Source organism: Rhinopithecus roxellana, chromosome 15 (assembly GCF_007565055.1).
Source record: "Rhinopithecus roxellana isolate Shanxi Qingling chromosome 15, ASM756505v1, whole genome shotgun sequence".
NCBI classification, from domain to species: domain Eukaryota; kingdom Metazoa; phylum Chordata; class Mammalia; order Primates; family Cercopithecidae; genus Rhinopithecus; species Rhinopithecus roxellana.
In genome coordinates, this window is record NC_044563.1 from 48,718,649 (window position 1) to 48,743,533 (window position 24,885).

At 40.1% G+C, this 24,885-nt stretch overlaps 1 protein-coding gene and 1 pseudogene across 4 annotated transcripts in view; both read right to left on the minus strand.

Moving 5' to 3' along the window:
* ANKRD42 (ankyrin repeat domain 42) overlaps window positions 1-17,232 on the minus strand; it is a 69,701-nt gene extending 52,469 nt beyond the window's left edge. For 2 of the 4 annotated variants that reach the window (XM_030918807.1, XM_030918808.1), the window contains exons 1-5: window positions 16,240-17,232; window positions 12,378-12,544; window positions 6,348-6,455; window positions 2,071-2,190; window positions 1,048-1,183 (exon numbers count right to left, since the gene is read on the minus strand). In XM_030918807.1, the coding sequence (XP_030774667.1) occupies window positions 1,048-1,183; window positions 2,071-2,190; window positions 6,348-6,455; window positions 12,378-12,544; window positions 16,240-16,297 (589 nt within the window). In that variant the 5' untranslated portion in view covers window positions 16,298-17,232. The remainder of the gene's footprint in view (window positions 1-1,047; window positions 1,184-2,070; window positions 2,191-6,347; window positions 6,456-12,377; window positions 12,545-16,239) is intronic. The other 2 variants (XM_010362858.1, XM_010362859.2) reach the window with 1 other exon arrangement.
* On the minus strand, window positions 2,811-3,116 carry LOC115893538 (annotated as a pseudogene).
* Window positions 17,233-24,885: the final 7,653 nt, after the last annotated feature.

Consider the following 24,885-nt stretch of genomic DNA (forward strand, 5'->3'; position numbering starts at 1 on the left):
AGTCTAGGTCTCCACTGGCCACTTTACTGTAGGTTAGACAACTGAAGTAGCAAATTAACTAGTATCCTCCATTTATGCAGTACTGTTTAAAAAATGAAAACGTTGGGCCAGGTGCGGTGGCTCCTGCCTGCAATTCCAGCACTTTGGGAAGCCGAGGCAAGCAGATCTCTTGAGGCCAGGAGTTCGAGACCAGCCTAGCCAACATGGTGACACTCCCTCTCTACTAAAAATACAAAAAGTAGCCAGGCGTGGTGGCAGGTGCCTGAAACCCAGCTACGAAGGACGCTGAGACATAAGAATCACTTGAACCTGGGAGGCAGAGGTTGCAGTAAGCTGAGAGCATACCACTGCCACTCTAGCCTGGGCAACAGAGCAAGACCCTATCTCAAAAAAAAATTAAAAATTTAAAAATAAATAAGTTGTCTATGAGGCAGAGAGAGGTGAAGTTAAAAAATAAAAACACTAGATAGCAGATGAAGGAAACTGCTGGCAGGAAGAGCAAATCTATGTTTAATTTTGCCAATTTATCTTTTGCTGATATGGTTCCAGAAAAAAATCAATCAAATGTAAGGTACATAAGATGGTGTGATGTAAGATAAAAAATGTTCACGTCAACATATACACTACTTCATTTTGTGAGGGACTAACAGAATAATTGGTTTCAATGTCTTTATTTTTTAAGAGATGGGGTCCACTTTGTTGTACTGAAGTGCAATGGTACAATCACAGCTCACTGTAGCCTCCAATCCCTGGGCTCCCAAATCCTCAGCCTCCCAAGAAGTTAGACTATAGGCACACACCACAACACCCAGCTTTCTTCTTTCTTTCACTTTTTTATTTTTTTGTAGAGAGAGGGTCTCACAATGTTGCCCAGGCTGGTCTCAAACTCCTGGCCTCAAGTGATCCTCCTGCCTCAGCCTCTCAGAGTGCTGAGATTATAGGTGTAAGCCACCATGCTCAGCCAACAGTTTAAATTTCTTAAACAAGATCAAACATTTAAAAGTTTACATCAATGAAAAACTAAAATATTTGCTTTATTTAAAATACCTGGAAGGTTTCCATTGTAGTCCACATCTTCTATGCTACAACCCCATTTAACGAGAAGTTGCAAGCAGCCAAGCCGTCCATGAAAAGCTGCATAATGTACAGGTCTCCATTCTCTCTTATCGGTCACACTGGGATCCTAGAGGTAACATTCACAAGGACTTAGTTTCTCCCTATTTTGTAGGGAAAACACTAAACCTAGCAGCTTAATTCTATAAATAAGAATTGGAGGCTGCTCTTAATACAAGAAGGCAAACACTTAACATAATAGAAAAATGCACTGCAACCACTAATTTGAATATATGAGCTAATAAAATACTAGTAAAATTTTATACAACAGGCTTTTCAAAAGAACGAGTCACATAAAATAGTTTTTAAAAAGGAACTTAACTAGTCATCTTACCAGTCAGATTCCTGACCAATAAAATGAAAGGGATAGATTGAATGATCAAATACTATCATTGAGAATATAAACAGAATTAATAAAAAATATTTAATAAGTTTTCACTCTTTCTCAAACTATAGAAACACCAGCTCTCACCACAATGTCTTCAATATATGTAGTTCTCTTCTTCTATGTTATTTATTACAACTACTACAGATAAAATTAAATATTGCAATAAACAAAATTTCTGAAGAAATAAATCACTTTCTAAATCAGTATATGAAATAAGAGTTTCAAAACAAACACATAGGTAGACATACAAAAATTCATAAAGATTTACAATCACCTGGTTAAGATTTGTTTGAAGCTTCGTAATCTAACCAGTTAAACTCTGAACTGGCATGAAGAACCCAAAACCTCTCAAGTACTTTGTAATACTAAATTGTTTTTTGGGGGAGAAGAGAAGATTTGTCTGAATTATTGCTTCTATGTTTAAAGATAGAAAAGGTAGAGAGAAAAATTAAATTAGCTTCCCAAAGTCATATAAGAGATCTAAAAAGTCAGGAAGAGACAACTAGACTACCAAATGCTATTCCATCTATATTATCATACATTAGCATATATTAATAGGAGCCACTCACCACTCCACTTCGAAGCATTATTTGTAAAGTAAAAGAATGTCCGTGAGTTGCAGCAAGATGTAAAGGAGTGCATCCCCGGTCATCCTGGGCTGTCAGATTTGCTCCATTCATTATAAGAGCCTAAAAATAGAGAAATAGGAACGACTTTACATGAGTATAGATGTTAAACCATAAACGCAGATGCAGATTATACAAAGGCAATTTATTAATCTATAGCTAAATTATGTATGTTCTTACATGTGTGCTACAAGCAAATCGTAAGAAATTCTTAGCTAATACTAAGAAAATGTTTTGTTTTGTTTTGTTTTTTAAGATTATAGAAACTTCCTGTCTAATCAAGGCTTTTAACATGAACAGATTTCTCGAATAAAATGGAAAGTTTCCAGTACACTGAAACATAAATCCACAAGTCGCCTGGCAGGATAAAACAAAAACCTGGCAGGATAAAACACCTGGCAGGATAAAACAAAAACAGCAAGTTTACATGATCCCTGTAACACCCATGGTCTCAAACTCAGATGCTTCCTCCATCTGCCAACTGTGTTCTGGATACAGAGCACATCGTGGCTTCTGGGATCATACTCAGCTGAGGCTGTGGGTTCACAGAGCACTCATCTGGCTGGGCTATGGTGGTGGTGGCTCTACTCAAGAAGCAAAGCCGTTAGTAGCACATTCCAACAGTATATGGAACATATTTTAAATATCAAAGTGAGAAACAAGAAGACAACATAATAATGTTATCAGAAAGGTGTTAGGAAGTAAGGACAGCTGTGTAAAGCTTGAGGCTGAAAAGCAGCTTGCCAGCTTCCTTTCTTTGGCTTCTTGGGTAGTGGGCGCCGGAACAGCAAGATGTGACGTTCTGGTTCATGGATCATATAATGGACCCATCCCTGACTCTGCTGAATGCCAAGATTCCTCCATTCAGATTCAGACATCAAATGGGTTTTACGGACCAGCTTGGCTATGTCCGTGGGCAGCATGACATGTCGATACTCAAACTCCTCATCGTCATATTTGTCTGAATAGTAAATTTGTTTGTGCAACATGATCACTCGGTTTGCTAGCCTTCAGCCCCGTGCCGCCAAGCAACAACTCCCAGCAGCACGTGTTCCCACCCACTTTGGCCTCAAGAAAATGTTTTAACATTGCCTAGAAGACATTTATAATATTGGTTTTACATTTTGATTTGAGCATGTGTATATAATTTATAAGACACATCTTTCATGAGCACAGATAGCCACTAAGTTAAATTCTTTAATTCTAACCTAATAAAACTGAAATTTAAATGTTCACTAATTCAAAAGCAGAATCCTTGGTTAACAGGTTTTTGGACTCAATAAAAGAATTAATTATTAAAGTGACGAGTTCTAAGCTCCAAATCAAGTTTCTAAGTACATCTAAAGAGGTCCCATCTGCATTTGCAATTGGCCCAGTTTCTATATATGGGTTATACCATATACAGAGTAATTGGCTTAAAAGAATTATTAGTCCCGGCCAGGAGCGGTTGCTCATGCCTGTAATCCTGACACTGTGGGAGGCCGAGGTGGAAGGATCACTTGAGCCCAGGAGTTTGAGACTCTTCTATACTTCACCATTCCTATAATCTTTATCTCCAGCCCCCTTTTCAACCGCCTGGACCCTCTTCTACCTGGATGACCTACAGACACATTAAACTCAATGTATGCCAAATTGAAATCAACATCTGTCTTCCCAGTGTTCCTTGCTTTTCAGATTTCCCTATTCATTCCATCATAATTATGTTATTCTGACTCAAAATTTGAATTTTCACTACACTCTGTCAATGTTTGCTTTGCAAGATATCTTAGCTCATTTTCTTTCTTTCCTCTGCCACCACCTATTTTTACCCTCTCTGGTTCGTGATTACAGCAAAAAATCTCTAACTGACCTTCTTGTCTTTAAACTCTTCCTTCATCCTAGTAATCCTGGACACATTTTGCTAGAATAATTCCCTGAAATACTGTTTTCATTATCTCATTCCCCTGTTAATGTCCATGTGGATGCTTATGTGTATGTATAAATATATATATATAGACATATTCACACACACACACACGCACACACACATATAATGTATCATCAACTCTCTTTTCACAGCCAGATGCAGTGGCTCATGCCTGTAATCCCAGCATTTTGGGAGGGCAAGGCAGGAGGATCACTTGAGCCCTTGAGTTCAAGACCAGCCTAGGCAACATAGGGAGAAACCCCCGACAGACATCTCTACAAAAACAATTAGCCAGGCGTGGTGAAGCATGTTGGTGGTCTCAGCTACTTGGGAGGCTGAGATGGGAGGATCACTTGGACCCGGCAGGTTGATGCTGCAGTGAGTCATGACCAAGGCACTGCACTCCAGCCAGAGCGACAGAGCAAAACCCTGTCTCAAAAAACAAAAACATAAACAAAACCTCTCTTTTCTTTCCAGGTAATCACAGGGTTGAGGAGGGGGAAAAAAACTATCTTTCTATAAAATGAATCCAAAATCTTCATTCTATTTCTGAGGCACTTTACAAAACTGGTCTACCCAAGCATGGTTCTTAACAGTCCACACCACAAATAATCTATACTCAGTCAAACTAACATAATGGTATATCCTCTGAACATAGCCCAATTTTCCAATTCAGAAGCTTCTTACAGGAGTATAGCATAGAGATTAACAGGACAAGTCTAGGTTCAAATCCTAGCTCTGTCACTTGCTTAGGCAAGGTACTTAACAGTCTGAATCTGTTTTGTAACCTATATAAAAGCGAACTCATAGAACTGTTTGTGTTGGATGAAATGACACATGAGAGACTGACTGACACACAATAAATCTTCAATGAATGACAATTATTATTTTTATTTGCTCCTAACGTATTGCCTGCCTCTATAATACTTCCTCATCACTTAATCTTTAAAATCAACCCACTCTTTTGGGCTTAACTGATGTTTTATTTCCTCCATTTATGATCCCTCTACCTCCTCCTAAATTATACAATTCTTCTCATCTGTATTTTTCACTAGAACTTTAATTATAGATTTTGCTTTGTATCGTTTTGCAACTCACTGAGTAGAGCTCCTGACCCTTCAAACAATCTCATGCTTCCTCCTGGCAGGAACTGTGATGTGGATTGGCTGTGTCCCCCCTCAAATCTCATTTGAATTGTAGTTCCCATAACCTCCACATGTCATGGGAGGGACACGGTGGGAGGTAACTGAATCAGGGGGTGGTTACCCCCATGCTGTTCTCATGATAGTGACTGAGTTCTCACGAGATCTGATGGTCTTATAAGAAGCTTTTCCCCCTTTGCTCAGCAATTCTCTCTTCCTGCCATCCTGTGAAGGACGTGTTTGCTTCCCCTTCCACCATGATTGTAAGTTTCCTGAGGCATTCCCAGCCATGTGGAACTGTGAGTTAACTAAACTTTTTTTCTTTATAAATTACCCAGTCTCGGGTATTTCTTCATAGCAGTGTGAGAATGGACTAATACCAACTGTTTGCTTATATGACTCTGTATTCCTCCAAATTCCAGTCTATTTCAAAACACTGAATAAATTACTCTAATATACTAGATCCCACCATATATTAATGTGTCACCCTGGTCAGGCAATACATTAAATACGAAATTTTAGGCATGGCCAAATGTCTTAGTCTGTTTAGACTACTATAACAAAGTATCACAAACCAGGGAGCATATAAACAACAAAAATTTATTTCTCACAGTTCTGGAGGCTGGAAAGTCCAAGATTAAGGTGCTGGCAGATTCTGTCTGGTGAGGGCTCATTCTGCATGGATAGTGCCTTCTCACAGCATCCTCATATGGTGGAAGAGGCTAGTGAGCTAGCTCTCTGAGGTCTCTTGCATAAGGACATTAATCTCATTTATGAGGGCAAACCCCTCGTGACCTAATAACCTCCCAAAAGGCCTCACCTCTTAACACCATCACCTTGGGGTTAAGATTTCAACATATTTATTTTGGAGGACACAAACATTCAGACCACAGCAGCAAGGTATAAAGGAGATAATCTGGTCATGACTGTGAGATCTCACAAAACAACCCAGATAGCCAACTACATCAGAGATAAAAGGATTTCTGGTTGCATACCATTTATTTAAGTGGATAGCTGGTATCAGAATATCTGAGTTGTAGAATCCAGTAAGTTATTGTTTAGAACATAAAACTAAATCTATTGAGTCAAATAATTAGAATAATAGCAATAGCCCAATAGAACTATGTTAAAGTAATTGAGCTTACTGAAAAAAAGTAATAAGGTATTATTACCTGTACACAAGCATCCTGACCCCTGATTGCAGCTATGTGAGATGCTGCCCAACCTCTCGTTGTTACGTGTGTGATATCAGCTCCATGCCAGAGCAGCCAATGAAGACACTAAGAAAATAACCATGTTAACAAGTGATAAGGTGGATGTTTTTAACATTTTTATCTTTTAAATTTGGTCTGTTATCATAAAATAACAGACTGTAGGGCAAGAAGTATCATAAGTGAATGAGAGATCCATGTATAAGAAAAACAAAAGCACAAGCACAGTGACACGGCAACCAACATTTGGCCTCACTGTGGGTAAACGATAGAGACTAGTGGGAACCGTGGCAAACTGGAGACCATATTTCTTGTCTGTAAGGTGGAGACACTACCAATTACAGTCAGCGGTTGCTATGAGTGAAATGCTTATCCAATGTTTGTAAATATTCTGTTTGACCAATACTGTGCAGGCCAAAGAAAACAGATCTAAGAATCAAATTCACTCAAAGGCTACCAGTTTTCAATCTTGAACATAGATCTTTAAATGGGTCCAGAGATTTTGCATCGGAGCAAACATTGTTATTCTAGTGATTCTAAAAAACAAATTGTTTTAAAAAAAAAGAGAGAGAAGTCAAATATATCTTTTAAGATTTTTAAAAATTAATCTAAATCTCAATATAATACAGTACTTAAAGGTCTGTACCACATACAGTGTTACTGTCTTTGTATAATCAAGTTTGTATATTCTACCACCTTTCTTTTTAAAAGAATTGATCATATCATTGGGATACGTTGTCATAGAAGTCATAATCATATTATTTGATAAAAAAGCTTATCAAGTAAATATCATTTGCCTATCACAGAGACTAATGACAATAAAATATAAAAAAACCTCAATCTCAATAATTATCATAGTAAGTCATTCATTTATTCAACAATATTTATGGAAAGACTATTATGTGCATTGTTCAGGTACTAGAGAATAAAGCCACTGTCAACATTCATGTACTGGTTTTACATTTGTCTTGGGTGATTATATAGAAGTGAGATTGCTAGGACATAAAATAAGTATATATTCAACTTTATTGTAAAAACTGCCAAACTGTTTTCTAACATGGCTATACCTCTTTACATTCCCACCAGCAATGTATGGGAGTTCCAGTTTCTTGATATCCTTGTAAACACTTTGTATTGTCATTTTTTTCAGGTTTTGTTTTTTCTGCTATTCTTACAGGGATGCACTGGCATCTCATTGTGGTTTTAATTTGCATTTGCCTAATGGCTAATGATGTTGAACATCTATTCGTATGTTTAATTGCCATCCATATGTACTCTTTAAGAAAGTGTCAATTGAAGTCTTTTGCCCATTAAAATTTCTTTCTCTTACTGCTGAGTTCTGAGAGTTCCTTATATAATCTGGTTACAAGTTCTTAGGTACATGATTTGTAAAGGTTTTCTTCTCTATTTTTCTCTATAAGTTTTATAAGTTTTACATTTATCTACAATCTGTTTTAAGTAAATTTTTGCATACGGTACCAAGTATGGCTCAAGTTTCATTTTCTTTATTTTTTTAATTTTAGATTCAGAGGGTACATGTGCTAAGTTCGTTCATTTCATGGATATATTGCATGATGCTGAGGTTTGGGCTTCTATTGAGCCCATCTCCCAAATAGTGACCAGGTTACCAAACAGGTAGTTTTTCAACCCTTGCCTCCTTTCCTATCTACTTTGTCTACAGTGTCTATTGTTCCCATCTCTTTGTCCATGTGTACCCAATATTTAGGTCCCACATATAAGTGAAAATATGTGGCTTTTGGTTTTCTGTTTCTGTGTTAATTCACTTAGGATAAAAGGTTCATTTTCTTACATATGAATATGTGTAATTGTGCCAACATCATTTAATGAAAATATATCTGCTCTCCACTGAATTACATTTGCATCTTTGTTAAAAATCAATTGACCGGCCGGGCACAGTGGTTCACATCTGTAATCTCAGCATTTTGAGAGGCTGTGGCAGGTGGATCATTTAAGGTCAGGAGTTCAAGACCACCCTGGCCAACATGGTGAAACCATGTCTCTACTAAAAATACAAAAATTAGACAGGCATGGTGGCAGGCACCTGTAGTACCAGCTACTCAGAAGGCTGAGGCAGGAGAATCACTTGAACCCAGGAGGCAGAGGTTGCAGTGAGCCAAGACCATGCCACTGTACTCCAGCCTGGGCAATAGAACCAGACTCTGTCTCGAAAAGAGAAAAGAGGCCAGGCGCGGTGGCTCAAGCCTGTAATCCCAGCACTTTGGGAGGCGGAGACGGGCGGACCACGAGGTCAGGAGATCGAGACCATCCTGGCTAACACTGTGAAACCCCGTCTCTACTAAAAATACAAAAAAAAACCTAGCTGGGCGAGGTGGCGGGCGCCTGTAGTCCCAGCTACTCCGGAGGCTGAGGCAGGAGAATGGCGTAAAACCCGGGAGGCGGAGCTTGCAGTGAGCTGAGATCCGGCCACTGCACTCCAGCCCGGGCGACAGAGCAAGACTCCGTCTCAAAAAAAAAAAAAAAAGAAAAGAAAAGAGAAAAGAGAGACCAGAGAAGAGAACCGAACCAGATGGAAATTCTGGAGTTGAACAGTATATCTGAAATGAAAAGTTTACTATGGGCTCAAGAGCAGATTTCATCTAAAAAAACTGAAGTCCAATAAAGCATAGTTTTCACCAATTGTTAATTTAGTGATTATTTCTCGCAACCAATATATAAATACCAAAAATCTTAAGAAAATTCAGAAAGGATGGAAAACTGTAAAGGTGTTAATGTAGTGCTCAAGTAAAGATTTAGGACCAGGCGCGGTGGCTCACGCTTACAATCCTAGCACTTTGGGAGGCCGAGGCAGGTGGATCACAAGGTCAGGAGTTTGAGACGAGTCTGGCCAACATAGTGAAACTCTGTCTCTACTAAAAATACAAAAATTAGCCGGGTGTGGTGGCACATGCCTGCAGTCCCAGCTATTCGGGAAGCTGAGGCAGAAGAATCATCTGAACCCAGGAGGCAGAGGCTGCAGTGAGCAAAGACAGCAACAGAGCAAGACTCCCTCTCAAAAAAAAAAAAAAAAAATTTAGGAGATGACCTTTAAGTGGGAATAGAGGAAAGCACTAAAATCTTTGGTTTCTGTTTATGTTTGGTAAAATCCAACAAACAGGCTGGGGCATGGTGGCTCACACCCGTAATCCCAGCATTTTGGGAGGCCAAGGCGGGTGGATCACTTGAGGTCAGGAGTTAGAGACCAGCCTGGCCAACATGGTGAAACCCCATCTCTACCAAAACTACAAAAAATTAGACAGGTATGGTGGCACATGCACCTGTACTCCCAGCTACATGTTAGGCTGAGGTGGAAGAGTTGCTTGAACCTGGGAGGCAGAGGTTGCAGTGAGCTGAGATCACACCACTGCACTCCAGCCTGGGAAACAGAGCGAGACCCTATCTGAAAAAAAAAAAAAAAAAAATCCAACCAATATTTATTGAACATCTGCTGGGCACTGTGCTAGACACTAAAAATATGAACAAATAAATTTAATTCAACAAATTCAGCAAAATGAGAAACATTTATTGTGAACCTATGATGTGACTCCTATAATATGCTAGACACTACGCTAGGTATTGTGGAAAAAAAGACAAATAAGACTCAAATGGTATCTTCAAAGAGCTCAAAATCTAACAGAGAATAAAATTTAAAGTGATACACTTTTTAAAATTTATAAGATTTAGAGGTAGCAATAAGGAGTCAGTAACCAGTTGGGAGATATTGAGGGCGAAAACAGAAAGCTTTACCAAGTGGATACTGACTGACCTGGATTTCAACCAGGTAACCAGTGGGAAGAGATGAGACAGGCAGATAAAACAGCATGTGCATACTGCCCAAAGTAATTTACAGATTCAATGCTATTCCCATCAAGCTACCATTAACTTTCTTCACAGAATTAGAAAGTACTTTAAATTTTGTATGGAACCAAAAAAGAGCCTGTAGAGCTAAGGCAATCCTAAGCAAAAAGAACAAAGCTGGAGGTATCATGCTACCTGACTTCAAACTATACTGCAAGGCTACAGTAACCAAAACAGCATGGTACTGGTACCAAAATAGATAAATAGACCAATGGAACAGAATGGAGTGCGCAGAAATAACATCACACATCTACAACCATCTGATCTTCAACAAACAGGACAAAAACAAGCAACAGGGGAAGGATTTCCCATTTAATAAATGGTGCTGGGAAAACTGGCTAGCCATATGCAGAAAACTGAAAGTGGATCCCTTTCTTAAGCCTTATACAAAAATTAACTCAAGATAGATTAAAGACTTAAAAGTAACACCTAAAACCATAAAAGCCTTAGAATAAAAACTAGGCAATACCATTCAGGACATAGCCACGGGCAAAGACATCATGACTAAAACACCAAAAGTAATTGCAACAAAAGCCAACATTGACAAATAGGATTTAATTCAACTAAAGAGTTTCTGCACAGCAAAAGAAACTATCATCAGAGTGAACAGGTAACCTACAGAATGGGAGAAAATTTGTGCAATCCATCCATCTGACAAAGGGCTAATATCCAGAATCCACAAGGAACTTAAATTTACAAGAAAAAAACAAACAACCCCATCAAAAAGTAGGCAAAGGATACGAACAGACACTTCTCAAAAGAAGACATTTATGCAGCCAACAAACATATGAAAAAAAGCTCATCACTGGTCATTACAGAAATGCAAATCAAAACTACAATGAGATACCATCTCATACCAGCTAGAATGACAATCATTAAAAAGTCAGGGAACAACAGATAATGGAGAGGATGTGGAGAAATAGGAATGCTTTTACACTTTTGGTGGGAGTGTAAATTAGTTCAACCATTGTGGAAGACAGTGTGGCGATTCCTCAAGGATCTAAAACTAGAAATACCATTTGACCCAGCCATCCCATTACTGGGTATATACCCAAAGGATTATAAATCATGCTGCTATAAAGACACATACACACATAAAAAAATAAAATTAATTAAATCTAAGGACATGGTTACGAGGATGGAGCCCAAGGTTCAGATTTGCATTAAAACACTCACTAAGTAGTTTGTACTAGCTAAAAATTGAAACCAAATAAATATCCAACAATACAAAAACCGATAAATTCTGATACCAGTCTAAGAATAGAAAAACAACATGGCTGAAGGAAATGAACTAGAGTACATATATGTAACCACACGGCTAAAACTCAAAAACATATTGTTAAACAAAAAAAGCAAGCTAAAGAATAATACACATAATGTGATATCATTTATATAATGTATAATGTCATTCAAAACTGATATAATCATATGTAATAACAGCATAAAACATAGATGGGAATAATAAACACCAAAATCAGGGTAATAGTTATCTCTGGAGTTGGAAGCAGAGGAATGGCACCTGAGAGGGGTACTTAGGGACTTCAAATGTACCTGCAACATTCTATTTCTTTTCTAAAATCTGACGCTACTAAAGCAAAAATGTTAGAATATGTATTCATTATATTACCCACTCCAAGTTATCCTCTATGCTTGCCTCTGGAACCCAGTCACCATATTGTGAGGAAGTACAAACCAGCTCACATATAGAGTCCTCACAAACAGGCCCACAGGGATGAAGTTTAAGGTGCCTAATCCATAACCAGCATCAACCACCAGAGACATCTTGAGTGAACAAGCCTTCAGAAGAATCTAGCCCCAGCTTTTTAATATTCCAGCTGAAGCCCCAAATATCATGGAGCAGAGACAAGCTGTCTCTGGGATACAAATTCTTACGTTTGTTCACGAGTATAACTAAATCATTATTTTATTACGCTAAATTTTGGGATAATTTGTTATAAAGTCCTAGCAAAGTGGAATACCCAAATATTAAACGACTATGACTGAAAAGAAAATATATGCAGTACCTATCAGAAGTCTCAGCCCTGTTTGCTAAATTTACAAAACTGTTATAGCTATAAACTTAACCTCGGTTTAGTGGTATGTATAGTTCCTTACCTCCAAACTGCCAGAATGTGCTGCCCAATGTAAAGGGGTAAACTTATGGAGAACATCAACTTCATTAATGCTGGCTCCACGTTCCACTATTTCTGAAAGCTGCTTTACATCTCCAGCTCGTACTGCGTCATGTATGCTGCCAAAATGCACCTTCTTCCTGGAACCTACTGAAAAATCAAATTATTTACAATGTACTACAAAACTGTGAAAGAAAAAAAGACTAAAACAGTGATCTAACAGAAAGCACAAAATTACTTTGGTTTTCCAAATAATTTACTACAAAGACGTTTGTCATTAATATCTTAAACAGACTTCTGGTTCCAACACTGACATGTAAAAAGCATGGAAGCTGACATTCCCATCCTTATAGGGAAAAGTGAATAAACAGAAAATAAACAACTTTTCTTGGACCCATCAGAGAACTGAGGTCTCAGGGCAAACTGCTACCCCAAATCTGGAGAGGCAAATACAGAAAAATATAGTCCTGGAGCAGAAGCACTGGAGTCATAAAGTGATAGAAGCACTTACATGGTATTTTGATGACTTGCCAGAGGTTGAGTACATACTGGTCAAAGAATGAGAAACTTCTAGGGGTCACATTCTTACTTAGGGAGCTAGTACACTTTCACAGATTTTACCTTCACAAACCTCACCAGGTTACCATGGTGAAAAGCCAGGAACTCATGTATTTGGCAGTGAGAAGGAGAAAGTAACCATTTTGAAATAGGCCTAATGTGTTCTCCATAACAAAGGCCTCCCTAGTGAAAAAGACTTCGCCAGAGCCTCCTCTAATACATGCAGATATATTTTATCAACATCTTTCTTACATTTCTAATTTATGTCTTACACTAAGAAAGGAATGGCAGGCTACAATTTTTAATTCATATACTCTTAGTGCTTCATATTTTATAACTTAATTAATAAGCATTGTGAACCAGAGACAATAAAGGTATCTAAGCATGAACAGACAGCTATTAGAGAAGGATGAAAGAGTAAGCAGTTCAACTGCAGCATTTTCTAAATAAAACAGGCATGATTCCTGACCTGAAGTTGATTTGAAAACAGCTCACCAACACTTCTGGCAAATGATCTGTGCAACCTTGTACTACTATTTATCTATGTACATATCCTCTCTCCACAATCAAAATATTAATTTCTTAAGGGCAAAAATCATATTTTACACTGGAATTATATCTTACTTTTATAACATCTTTTTATATACTCTATCTTTGCTCTTAGCAAAATGCTATAAATGTACTCAAAAAGCCTTTCTGAACATCTACTGTGAGTCAAGCACATGATAGAAAATTGACATGGATTTAATACTTTTTTTTCCACCAACACATTAAAATCTATTTGGATAAATACATAAAGAAAACAAAAACCTGACAGCAATGTCCTCAGAGAGTACAGGTAAAATTAAGGAGAAACAAAACAAGTCATACAGGAGGAAACATTCGAGCAAGACCTTGAGGAACAATTAAGATATATGGCAAATAGGAACAAGAGCTTATGTAAGGTGTGCACAGACACATACACACACACAACCCTTTAATAAACATTCAGTGATGTTAATCCATAGGCTAGAACTTCATTCTTCTCCTTTAAACTAGCACAGCTAGACCTACAAATGATGTTCTATCCACTCTACTTATTTTACACAGACACTCCTCTAATCCATCTTATACAGACCAACTATCCTGATCACTTCATGCCCCTACTCTAAATTGCTACCGGTTGGCCACTGCTAGTCTACAAAACAAAACCCAGACTCTCAGTATGACCTCTATGGCCTCCCATAATTTGGCTCCATCTAATTTTATGGCCTTTTTTCTCACCATATTCCATCCCAATTTATTCACTCATCCACCCATCCATCTACTCAACATTAAGTTTGGTATCTACCATAAGAATAAAAAGATGAAGACACCCTCAAGGAACTCACAGATTAGTAGAGAAAATACAAACACAAAATACAAAATAATGTGGTAAAAGTAATGATGAAAATACTCATAGGAACTTGTGGAAGCACAGATGACTTCAAACTCAGCTAGGGTAGGAGGGAAGGGGAACAGAGAAGGATTCCTGGGGAAAGTAACATCTAAGATAGAATCTTAGTAGGAGCAGTGAAAGGCCTTCTAAACAGCATGAACTGTCAAGAAATCACTCACACACACACACACACACACACACATACACACACACAAATCCTATTACTAAAGTATTAAGGGGAAATATCGCCTAGAACTAGACAAGATACAGACAATGGTGAAACTTATTTTTAAAAACTTGGACTTGAGCAGACAGTGGAGAATCACTGAGGAATTTTAAACAGAAGAATTATAATGATTGAGAGTTGTAAGGCTGAGTTTACAAGGCTAAATTCAGGGAAGAGAACTTACTGAATGGGGAGCAAAAAGGCCAAACTAGAGAGTAGGTTGATTGGCCCGGCGCGGTGGCTCACGCCTGTAATTCCAGCACTTTGGAAGGCCGAGGTGGGCAGATCATGAGGTCAAGAGATGAGACCATCCTGGCTAACACAGTGAAACCCCGTCTCCACTAAAAATACAAAAAATTAGCCGGGCATGGTGGCAGGCGCCTGCTGTCCCAGCTACTCCGGAGGCTGAGGCAGGAGAATGGCGTGAACTCGGGAGGCAGAGCTTGCAGTGAGCTGAGATCGCACCACTGCACGCCAGCCTGGGGGATAGAGCGAGACTCTGCCTCAAAAAAAAAAAAAAAAAGAGCAGGTAGATCATGTAAAATACAGTTTACAATAGTCTAGACCAGAAAAAATGAGACCCTGAACAGTGGGAAAAGAAAAGGAGACAGATTCAACAAATATTAATAAAATTAGAATGAACTAAACTAGAATGGATTCAGTGGGTGAAATAAGAGAAAAGTAATGAGATAACTCCAAGATGTCTGGCTTTGTCATCTGAGTGCTGTGGTGCCATTAGTTGAGACAGCAAACACTGAAGGACAGAGAGGATATATAGATACAAAATTACAATTACAATTTGGACATGCTGCTCTTGAGGTACCCAAGGAAGATACCCAGAAGGGAGACATATATATACATCTGCAGCTCCGAGGAGAAATAGAATTCAGGTCTCAGTGTTACGTGTGTCTCTGCATTAGAATGCTTTTTCTGACACCCATACTCACCCCCTACTGGAATTAGTAGCATTCTACCATCTTTTATAACACTCACCTCACTTGTCATTATTTGCTCAGTATTTATCTTCCTCACTAGAAGGTAAAGAATGTGCCTGTCTTCTTTACTGATAGTTCCTTAACACAGAGCACAAAGTAGGCACGCAGTAAATATTTACTGGATGGTTGAATGAGTAATAGATTTGAGGGCCATCAGTAGGACTGAAGTCACAGTAAATGACAAGAAGAAGAGAACCAACGATGGCACCATCAAGGGGGGAAAGCTGTATTTAAGAGGGCAGAAGAAAAGAAAATGGCAAAGGAAAGGGTCACTCAATGGAGTGAAAGAAGAAAACTAAGTAAGTACTAATTTGTCGTCTCCACAGGGTCAAATGCTTCAGGGAAGCCACGGAAGAACTTAAAAGAGTCCATAAGACTGAACAAGAGTTGATGTCAAGCTGGGCAAGAAGACTCGGAGGACTGGTGTGGATGGAAAAAAGGAAAGAAAGCTGAAATAATACAGAACAAGGGAAAGTTGACAGCTTTGGTACCAAACAAATTGGTATTTGTTTGGTAAAAACAAATTAGAAAGGGAAACGGGGAGCGACACCTGAGAAAAGGAAATGCCAGAAAGGGCTAAGACTGTTGCACGCTTAAGTAAGAAAAGGAATGTGGCAGAGATGAGGGCCAACGACATAGTCTGACTCACAGGGGTTTGCAGTCTCCCTAGAGGAAGTGGAGGGGCCTGAATTGGCCACCCCGGGCATGGTGCAACACCTCCGACTCTGGGGAGGAGTTGAGTCCAGGCCCCTGATGCTGCCGCGGTCTTCACTTGCTCTCACCCACGGGCCCTCTTCTCCGTCGTCACTAGGACGGGGCCCAAGGTCCTCTCTTGCTCTCTCCCAGAAGCTGCAGCAGAAACCTTCGTCTTCACTTTCTCTCTCCCAAACGCCACTGAGGCGGCAGCTGGCGTCTTCACTGCCGCTCACACCGGAGGAGTCGCTGGCTGCGTAGCCGCGGTCTTCACTTACTCCCTCCCAAGAACTACAGAGGCTGTGGCCGCCATCGACACTCCCTCCTTCCCAGGAGCCACTGAGGCGGCGACTGCGATCGTCTCTGACTCTATACCCGAAGTCACTAGTTCGCGGGTCCCGGACGTCACTGCCTCCCTCCCAAGTACCACTTAGGCGGAGACCTCGGTCTTCTCTGGTAGGTCCCCTGGAGTCGGTAGTTTGGTGGTCTCCAACTTCACTAAAATTCACGTCGCTGCTGCAGAAGCTGCGGTCTCCCCTAACTCCCTCCCAAGAGCTTCTGTGACTGTGGCCACTATCCCCCCTAACTCTCTCCCCAGAGACGCTGTGGCAGTGGCCAAGGTTTTCACTGACCCTTCTCAAGTCACTGCGGGACAAGCCGGCGTCTCCACTTAGGCTTCCCGCAGCGACCCTGGAGCGGCGGTCGCCCTCTTCACGTTTTCTTTCCCCGTCGTCGCTAACTCTTTCCCTTGACTCGGCGCTGGAATGGCCGTGTAGGCCGTTTATCCTCCACAAGTGGTGGCTAGTGCGGCGGCCGCCGTCTTCGTCTGCTACTCCCTGCGAGTCGCTCTGGCGGCGGCCGCCTTCGGCTGGTACTTTCTCGGAGTTGCTTTCCAGCCTCCCGACTCCAGTCAGTTGGCTGGAGAGGCAGCAAGGCCGTCGCCTTGGAAACGAGTACACTTCCGACGTGCTGAGGTCATTTCCCGTTCCTCACGGCTCACACCATTTCCGGTTTCCTTTCCCTCAGCTGTTTCTTGGCTTTTCGTCTGGACAAATCGGGTGGTGGTGTGAACTGATTTTCGGTAAAATTCAGCTCGGCCTCACACGAGCCTATCTAGGTCCGTCTCTGGAGTGGCCTGTCATCGATCGCGCCCTCCATCGCTGAGCAACACAAGTGGAACCTCCCAGGACTGCATTCTGCGTAGGTGACCTGTGTGGCGCGGACCGGGCGGGGCCTTTTTGTCCTTGAGCAAACCTAGTATACTTTCTCAGTGGCGGTTGGAAGGAAATTTGTTACCCTGTCATTTCGCAAGTATGGAAAAAGACCTAAAGGAGAATTTAGCAGCTGCAGCCGCTGTTTTTATTGAGTACTTTACTAGCGCCAACTCTTAAATAATCGCTTGTTAGATGTTACCCCTATTTTATAGGTCAAGAGACTCAATATGTCGGTACTTTGGTAAGGCCAGGCAGCAGGTAAGTTGTAAAACAAGTATAAAAACACAGGTCATTAGTCAAAAGACTGCTTCAGGTCTCCTGGCTCCAAATCCGAGGCTCCTTTCACTGTAGCCTGTTTACTGCTCAAATATTTCTCTACAACCCTATTGCTTTACAACAGGAATGAATTGTTTCATCATTTGTTGGAAACATATGGGTCACGTTTTGTACCAGCAGCAGAAAATACAGAAATTAGTAAGAATTCTCTGCCCTCCAGGGGCATCACCAACCCAGATTCCCCTCTCAGCCCAGTTTTTCCACCCTTATTGCCTTCTCCCTTCTGGAAGAACGAACTGGTCCTAGAAACATACCATACTTTTTAATATCCCTCTGCCTTGTTATGTGCTGTTCGTCTTACCAGGAAACTACCCTGCCTTTCCCCCAGTTTTTGTCTGTGAACACATTTAGGGAATTCTTCTGATCCTACCTCTACTCTCTTGAGGTACAGTAAATTGTCTTTGACTTCCATCACCTTTTGTAATATTACTAATTGCCATTTATTGAGTTCCTATGATCTGCCTGATACTGATCTAAGTGCTTTATATTAGTTTTCTTGTTCTTTTTTTAATACCAACATAAATGAGTTTGACTCAATTCTTACTATAACCTGCCAAAATAAGTATTCCTCTTCCTTTTTACAGAGAGATAAACAAGGAACAAAAAAGTTAATTGCCTGAGGATACACTGCTAGTGTTGCGGGACAAATGAGAGACGGGAGAGGCCGAACAGAGTTCAGGAGAGCCCTTTATTATTAAGGTGATCACTGGCTCAGTCGGACTAGGGCCCAGAAAGACTGAGTCCGGAACAAAGGGATCAGTTACCTTTTAAGCAGTTTATGGCGGAAATTTCGTGCTGCAGGAAGCCTATTTGCAGAAGCAAGAACAAAGGCAGATAATTACTCTTACATTTGTTACACCACATGTCTTACATCCTTGGGAATACATGCTTTTGTAGCAATTGCTTATCAACCTTGTGACTTTACAGCTGCTCTGGGGAGGGAAGCAAGACCTCGCTGTGCCTCAAGGAATGTGAAACCATGGAACACAGATAAGCGTCTCTGTGCATAGAGGAGAAATAAGCAGTTAATATTCTTTCCTAACCCAGGCCTCCAGACCAGGGGGCTATGTTACATTCTACCTCTAAGGAAGAATAAACTTTTTGACTAATATACTTATAAAATTCATTAATTCCCCCTTCACTAGTAAGTATTAAATACCTGACTTAGGATTCCAACATAGGTCTTGGATTTTGCTGCAGGAGCTCCTCAAAGTCTCTGAATTCCCACAACCTTTTATTAGATCACTTATCCCGTTGTATTATAATTATCTGTTTAACAATTTTTCCTCAACCCTCAAGGACCCTGAGCTTCTGGAAGATAGGGATTGTATCTTAAAATCTTGGCATTTCTGACATCTAGAATATTTCATTTAAGAGAAGGGCTTAGTCACTGTTGTGTGGGTGAGTGGGTGGGTTGATCAGTTGTCTGTCAGGCAGGTGGACTAATAGGCTGAAGATAAAGTTTTTCACTGTTGGAAGTGAATTTGGGATTAGTCGTCCTAATCCCCTCACTTTTAGAAATGGGGCAACTGGCTCGGGCACGGTGGCTCATGCCTGTAATTCTAGCACTTTGGGAAGCCAAGGTGGGCGGATCACCTGAAGTCAGGGATTTGAGACCAGCCTGGCTAACATGGTGAAACTACTAAAAATACAAAAATTAGCCAGTCATGGTAGGAGGAGCCTGTAATCCCAGCTGCTGGGGAGGCTGAGGCAGGAGAATCGCTTGAACCTGAGAGATGGAGGTTGCAGTGAGCTGAGATCGGGCAATTGCCTTCCAGCCTGGGTGACAAGAGCAAAACTCTGCCTCAAAGGAAAAAACAAAACAAGAAATGGGGCAGCTGAGGCCTTTTGTATACCAGGCATTTATCGAGTTACTCGTGTGGACCAGTTTCTGTGATAAATGATTTGCAAATAATATCCAACCTAATCTGCATTGTTATTTTTATTTTTACAGACGAAGAAACAGCTCAGATTTGACCAAGATCACAAAAGTAGGAGTTGAGGAATTGGAACCCACTATGACTCCAAATTAATAGTGTTTATAGCCACTTACATAATAATGGTAAAGGTTTTATTTTTTTCACTATACAATATGTAGTAGATAAATTTACTAAGGAAATGAGACATCATGTGACAAATCCTTAAAGGATACACACATAACAGGAAGGATTAGAAGAGGAAACAGAAACAGGTAACAGAGAAGCAGAAAAAGTAAAATCTCACAAAATAAAAGTAGAAGGAATTAAAAATAAAAGCAGAGGCCAGGTGCAGTGGCTCACGCCCAGCACTTTGGGAGGCTGAGGCAGGTGAATCACTTGAGGTCAGGAGTTCAAGACCAGCCTCGCCAACATGGTGAAACTCCATTTCTACTAGAAATAAAAAAATTAGCTGGGTGTGGTGGCGTGCACCTGTAATTGTGGTTACTTGGGAGGCTAAGGTAGGAGAATTACTTGAACCCAAGAGACAGAGGTTGCAGTGAGCCAAGATTGTGCCATTGTACTCCAGTCTGGGTGACAGAGCAAGACTCCATCTCAAAAATAATAAAAGCAGAAGTTAATGAAATAGAAAATAAAATTGATGATAGTGGTGTTTGAAAACCACTTGATATAGCTGGTGTTTGAAAAGAACAATAAATAGACACTTAACAAATCTGACGAAGAAAAGGAAAGAAAATGATACTGGAAACAAAGGAGCCCATGGAGGGAGGATGACTTGAGCCCAGGAGGTTGAGGCTGCAGTGAGCCGTGATTGCACCACTGCACTCCAGCCTGGTCAGCAGAGCTAGACACTCTCAGGAAAAAAAAAAAAGAAAAGAAACAGGCCGGGCATGGTGGCTCACGCCTGTAATCCCAGCACTTTGGGAGACCAAGGCGGACAGATCATGAGGTTAAGAGATTGAGACCATCCTGACCAACATGGTGAAACCCCATCTCTACTAAAAATACAAAAATCAGCTGGGGTGGTGGCAGGCACCTGTAGACCCAGTTACTCTGGAGGCTTAGGCAGGAGAATCACTTGAACCCAGGAGACGGAGGTTGCAGTAAGCTGAGATCGCGCCACTGCACTCCAGCTTGGCGACAGAGCGAGAATCCGTCTCAAAAAAAAAAGTAAGGGCAAAGGACATATTACAGATATGAAGGAGACTTTGAAAATCCGAAGCAAATTATTTTGTGTAACATACACGTTGAGCACCACTTACCCAAAATGCTTAGGACCAGAGTGTTTCAGATTTTGGATTTTGGAATGTTTGCATATACATAATGAGATGTCTTGGGTATGGGACCCAAGACAAAACATGAAATTCATTTGTTTTATGTACACCTTATACACATAGCCTGAAGGTAATTTTTTACAGCATTTTAAATAATCTGGTACATAAAACAAAGTTTATGTTAAGTATTTATGTGTGGAATTTTCTACTTGTTGCATCATGGCAGTGCTCAAAAAGTTTCAGACTTTGGAGCATTTAGGAGTTTGGATTTTCAGATTAAGAATGTTCAACCTTTACTAATCTTGAAAATTCGGCTGGGCATGGTGGCTCACGCCTATAATCCCAGCATTTTGGGAGGGTGAGGTGGGTGGATCATTTGAGATCAGGAGTTGGAGACCAGTCTGGCCAACATGGTGAAAACCCATCTCTACTAAAAATATAAAAATCAGCCGGGCATGGGGACAGGCACCTGTAATCCCAGCTACTCAGGAGGCTGAGGCAGGAGAATCACTTGAAGCCAGGAGACAGAGGTTGCAGTGAGCAGAGATCACGCCACCACACTCCAGTCTGGGTGACAGAGCAAGGCTCCGTTTCAAAAAAAAGAAAATTCACTTGGCTAATTTTCTCGGAAAATACGAATTTCAAAATATTGGCTCAAGAGTCAAAAAAACTTTAATAAATTGGCAATTATAAATGTCGTAAAGTAGTCAATCCCCAATAAGTGTCACCAGGAACAAAGCATAGAAAAGGATGGAGTACTTCCCAACTCTAAAGCTAGCATAACCCTAACAGCTCTAACCATGTCAGAATTTCAAATTCACATTGTCCATGAACCAACTGGTGGTGAGATCTTCAAAATAACTTGCTCAGATATATGTAGTATGATAGTCACCATAAAACTTTGTGAATAATTAGAAATTTTAATATCTATCAGTAAAAGAATAGCTAAATTATGCTGCAGTCATACAAAATACTACACAGTGGTAGAAATGCAGATCTATGTACCTTAATCTACATGGAAAGAGTTGTAAGGTATAGGCAATGAAAATGGTGCAAAACAATACATATGTGATCTCATTAAATTTTTAATATTTTAATTTGGAAAGGGTCTATACTGAATTGTTAACCCAGTGGTCACTTTATAGACCAAGAAAGAGGGTATAGAAGGAGACCATATTTTATACTTGCATTATTTGATTTTTAAAATGTTAAAGAAGAGAAAAACATGCCATCACATGAAGCAAAAAAAGATAGTTCTAAAGTGAGTGTGGGCTGGGCACAGTGGCTCACACCTGTAATCCCAACACTTTGGGAGACTGGATTACTTGAGGTCAGGAGTTTGAGACCAGCCTGGCCAATGGGGAAACCCCGCCTCTACTAAAAATACAAAAATGACCTGGGTTTGGTGGTGTGTGCCTGTAATCCCAGCTACTCAGGAGGCTGAGGCATGAGAATCATTTGGGGGTTTGAGGTTGGGGGTCAGAGGTTGCAGTGAGCTGAGACCACGCCACTGCACTCCAGTCTGTTTTGAGACTGTGTCTCAAAAACAAAGTGAGTGTAATCCAGAAGAGATTAAGAAGCTAAGAAAAGCACACTGGTTTTAGCAAGAAGTCATTGATAATAAGTAATTTTAATTAAAAAGCTAAGATGCAATATCCAGACTGCACAGGATTTCAAGGTAAGTGCCTGACTATGGAAGAGGTTTCTTACGTGAAACAGGGTTCTGAATACATGCTGGAGTGGTCATCTCAGTATTCTCAAGAATTGGAACCTTTTGCGAGTAGGAAGGTATGATTCCAGTTAGTAAATATGACTAGTCCTCCACTTCTATCTCAGTATTTCCATAGTGGGGTGATAAAGCAGGAGATCATAAATCAGCTTTTTACATCTTGTTTCAGAGAAGGGAGCAGGGCCAACCCCAGGCAAAAAAAAAAAAAAAAAAATGAAGTGGATATTGGTGACAGTCTGTACTCCTTTCTGCCTATATGCCATTTTCTCTTGTTTCCCAGTCATTCTTGTTCTCCCTTTGGTGCTCACTCCCAAATCCTCACTGGGATACTTCATGGGTACCTTTTGGCTCTTATTTAGCTACTCTTCCCCACCTGCTCAACATAATGCCCATTATCTCTGGGAGCTGACACCATTTAGGATAAGGAAAAAACTTCCCAATTCTAAAAGAGTTCAGATCTTTCTTGATAATAGTCTTTATTTTCCATTTCTACCTCCAGTTTACCAGAGTCAGCTACATTTTTCCACCTGCAGCATGGTAGATGCTTCCTTAGAGTTTCCTGAATATTTTGTATAAACCTTCATTAGGGTACTTAACTTGGTACTGAATTGTAAGGTCAGTTGTAAAAAAAATATGTATATACTAAGCTGTTATATGAGAATTTTAATTTTTTATATATAATTATTTTTCTTCCCAAAGCTTATTTTTAGCTGAATTGCAATGAGATTGCTTTCTATTTTCCAAAGCATCGAAGTTGGAAATTTTCAGTAGGAAAATTACAGTAAAACCAGGAGGATATATACTTAATGAAATCTTTAGATTTTAGGAAACGTATGCTATTCCTTTTATTTGTTCTCTAAAACTTCAACTCAATTTAAAAGAAAATGTTCCATCATCTCTGAGGCTTCCTTTAGCTTTCTTTACTGCACTTTATGGTGTGAGATTACTACTTCTAGCTAACAGTGTTATGTATTGACTATTTTATCTTTGGGGATGCTGTTGATCTGATGTTGATTTCTGAATTATTTACCTGATCTGGCTGTTCATTAGAAAAAACTATGGAGCTTCTTAAATACTAGAAGTGCCTCGGATGAGAATCAACTCAGTGAGACTCTCCAGAGATTAGGAATCTCTTAATATAATTCACTAATCCTAAGCCAGGTGTAGTGGTGTGCACGTGTAATCTAGTTACTTGGGAGGCTGAGGTGGGAGACTGGCTTGATCCCAGGAGTTCGAGGCTAGCTTGGGCAACATGGTAAGGCCCCATCTCTAAATTTAATATTAAAATTTGTTTTAAATTCACTATAAGTAATTCTAATGCACAGCCAAATATGGGGCAGAACTGGATCACTGCCTTACCTCTGGCCTCCTACCTCAAAGAGAAAATAAGAATTGAACCCAATCCCAACTGTAAATACTAGTGGCCACCTTGGAGAACACTGGCCCACCTCCATTCCAAAGCTAATCCTTCCTGTGCTTTCTTTTTTTTTTTTGCAATGTCCCTCTGGTTTTTCATATATTTGGTAGAGACAGAGTTTCACCATGTTGCCCAGGCTGGTCTTGAACTATACTCAAGCAATCTACCCACTTCATCCTCCCAAAGTGCTGGAATTACAGGCATGAGCCACTCACTGCCCAGCCCCTCCTGTGCTATTGTTGATGCTATTTCATTACAGCCTTGAGACTGGTATGACTTTATTTTGTTGACTACCTTGTCCATTGAAATTTTCTTCCCGCTCACACCTGTAATCCCAGCACTCTGGGAGGCCAAGGCAGTAGGATCACTTGAGCCCACGAATTCGAAACCAGCCTGGACTACATAGACTCCCATTTCTACTAAAAAAAAAAATTAAAAACAATGGTTCATCATAATATCCTATTCAAAACTACTGAGTTTTAACCATAAGAAGTCAACTTTTGAAAGCACAAAGTATTTCAAGCCTTTACATTTGCTGTTTTTCCAAAGATAACCCTTTCCATCAGTATGGACTCTACTCCTGGTTATCCTCCAAGACTCAAATTATCACCACATTTGTAGTATCTTCCTTAAGCCACCTTCCAGTAGTTTGGTGTGCTTATTTCTATCCTATTTGGGGTATCTTTTGAAATTGC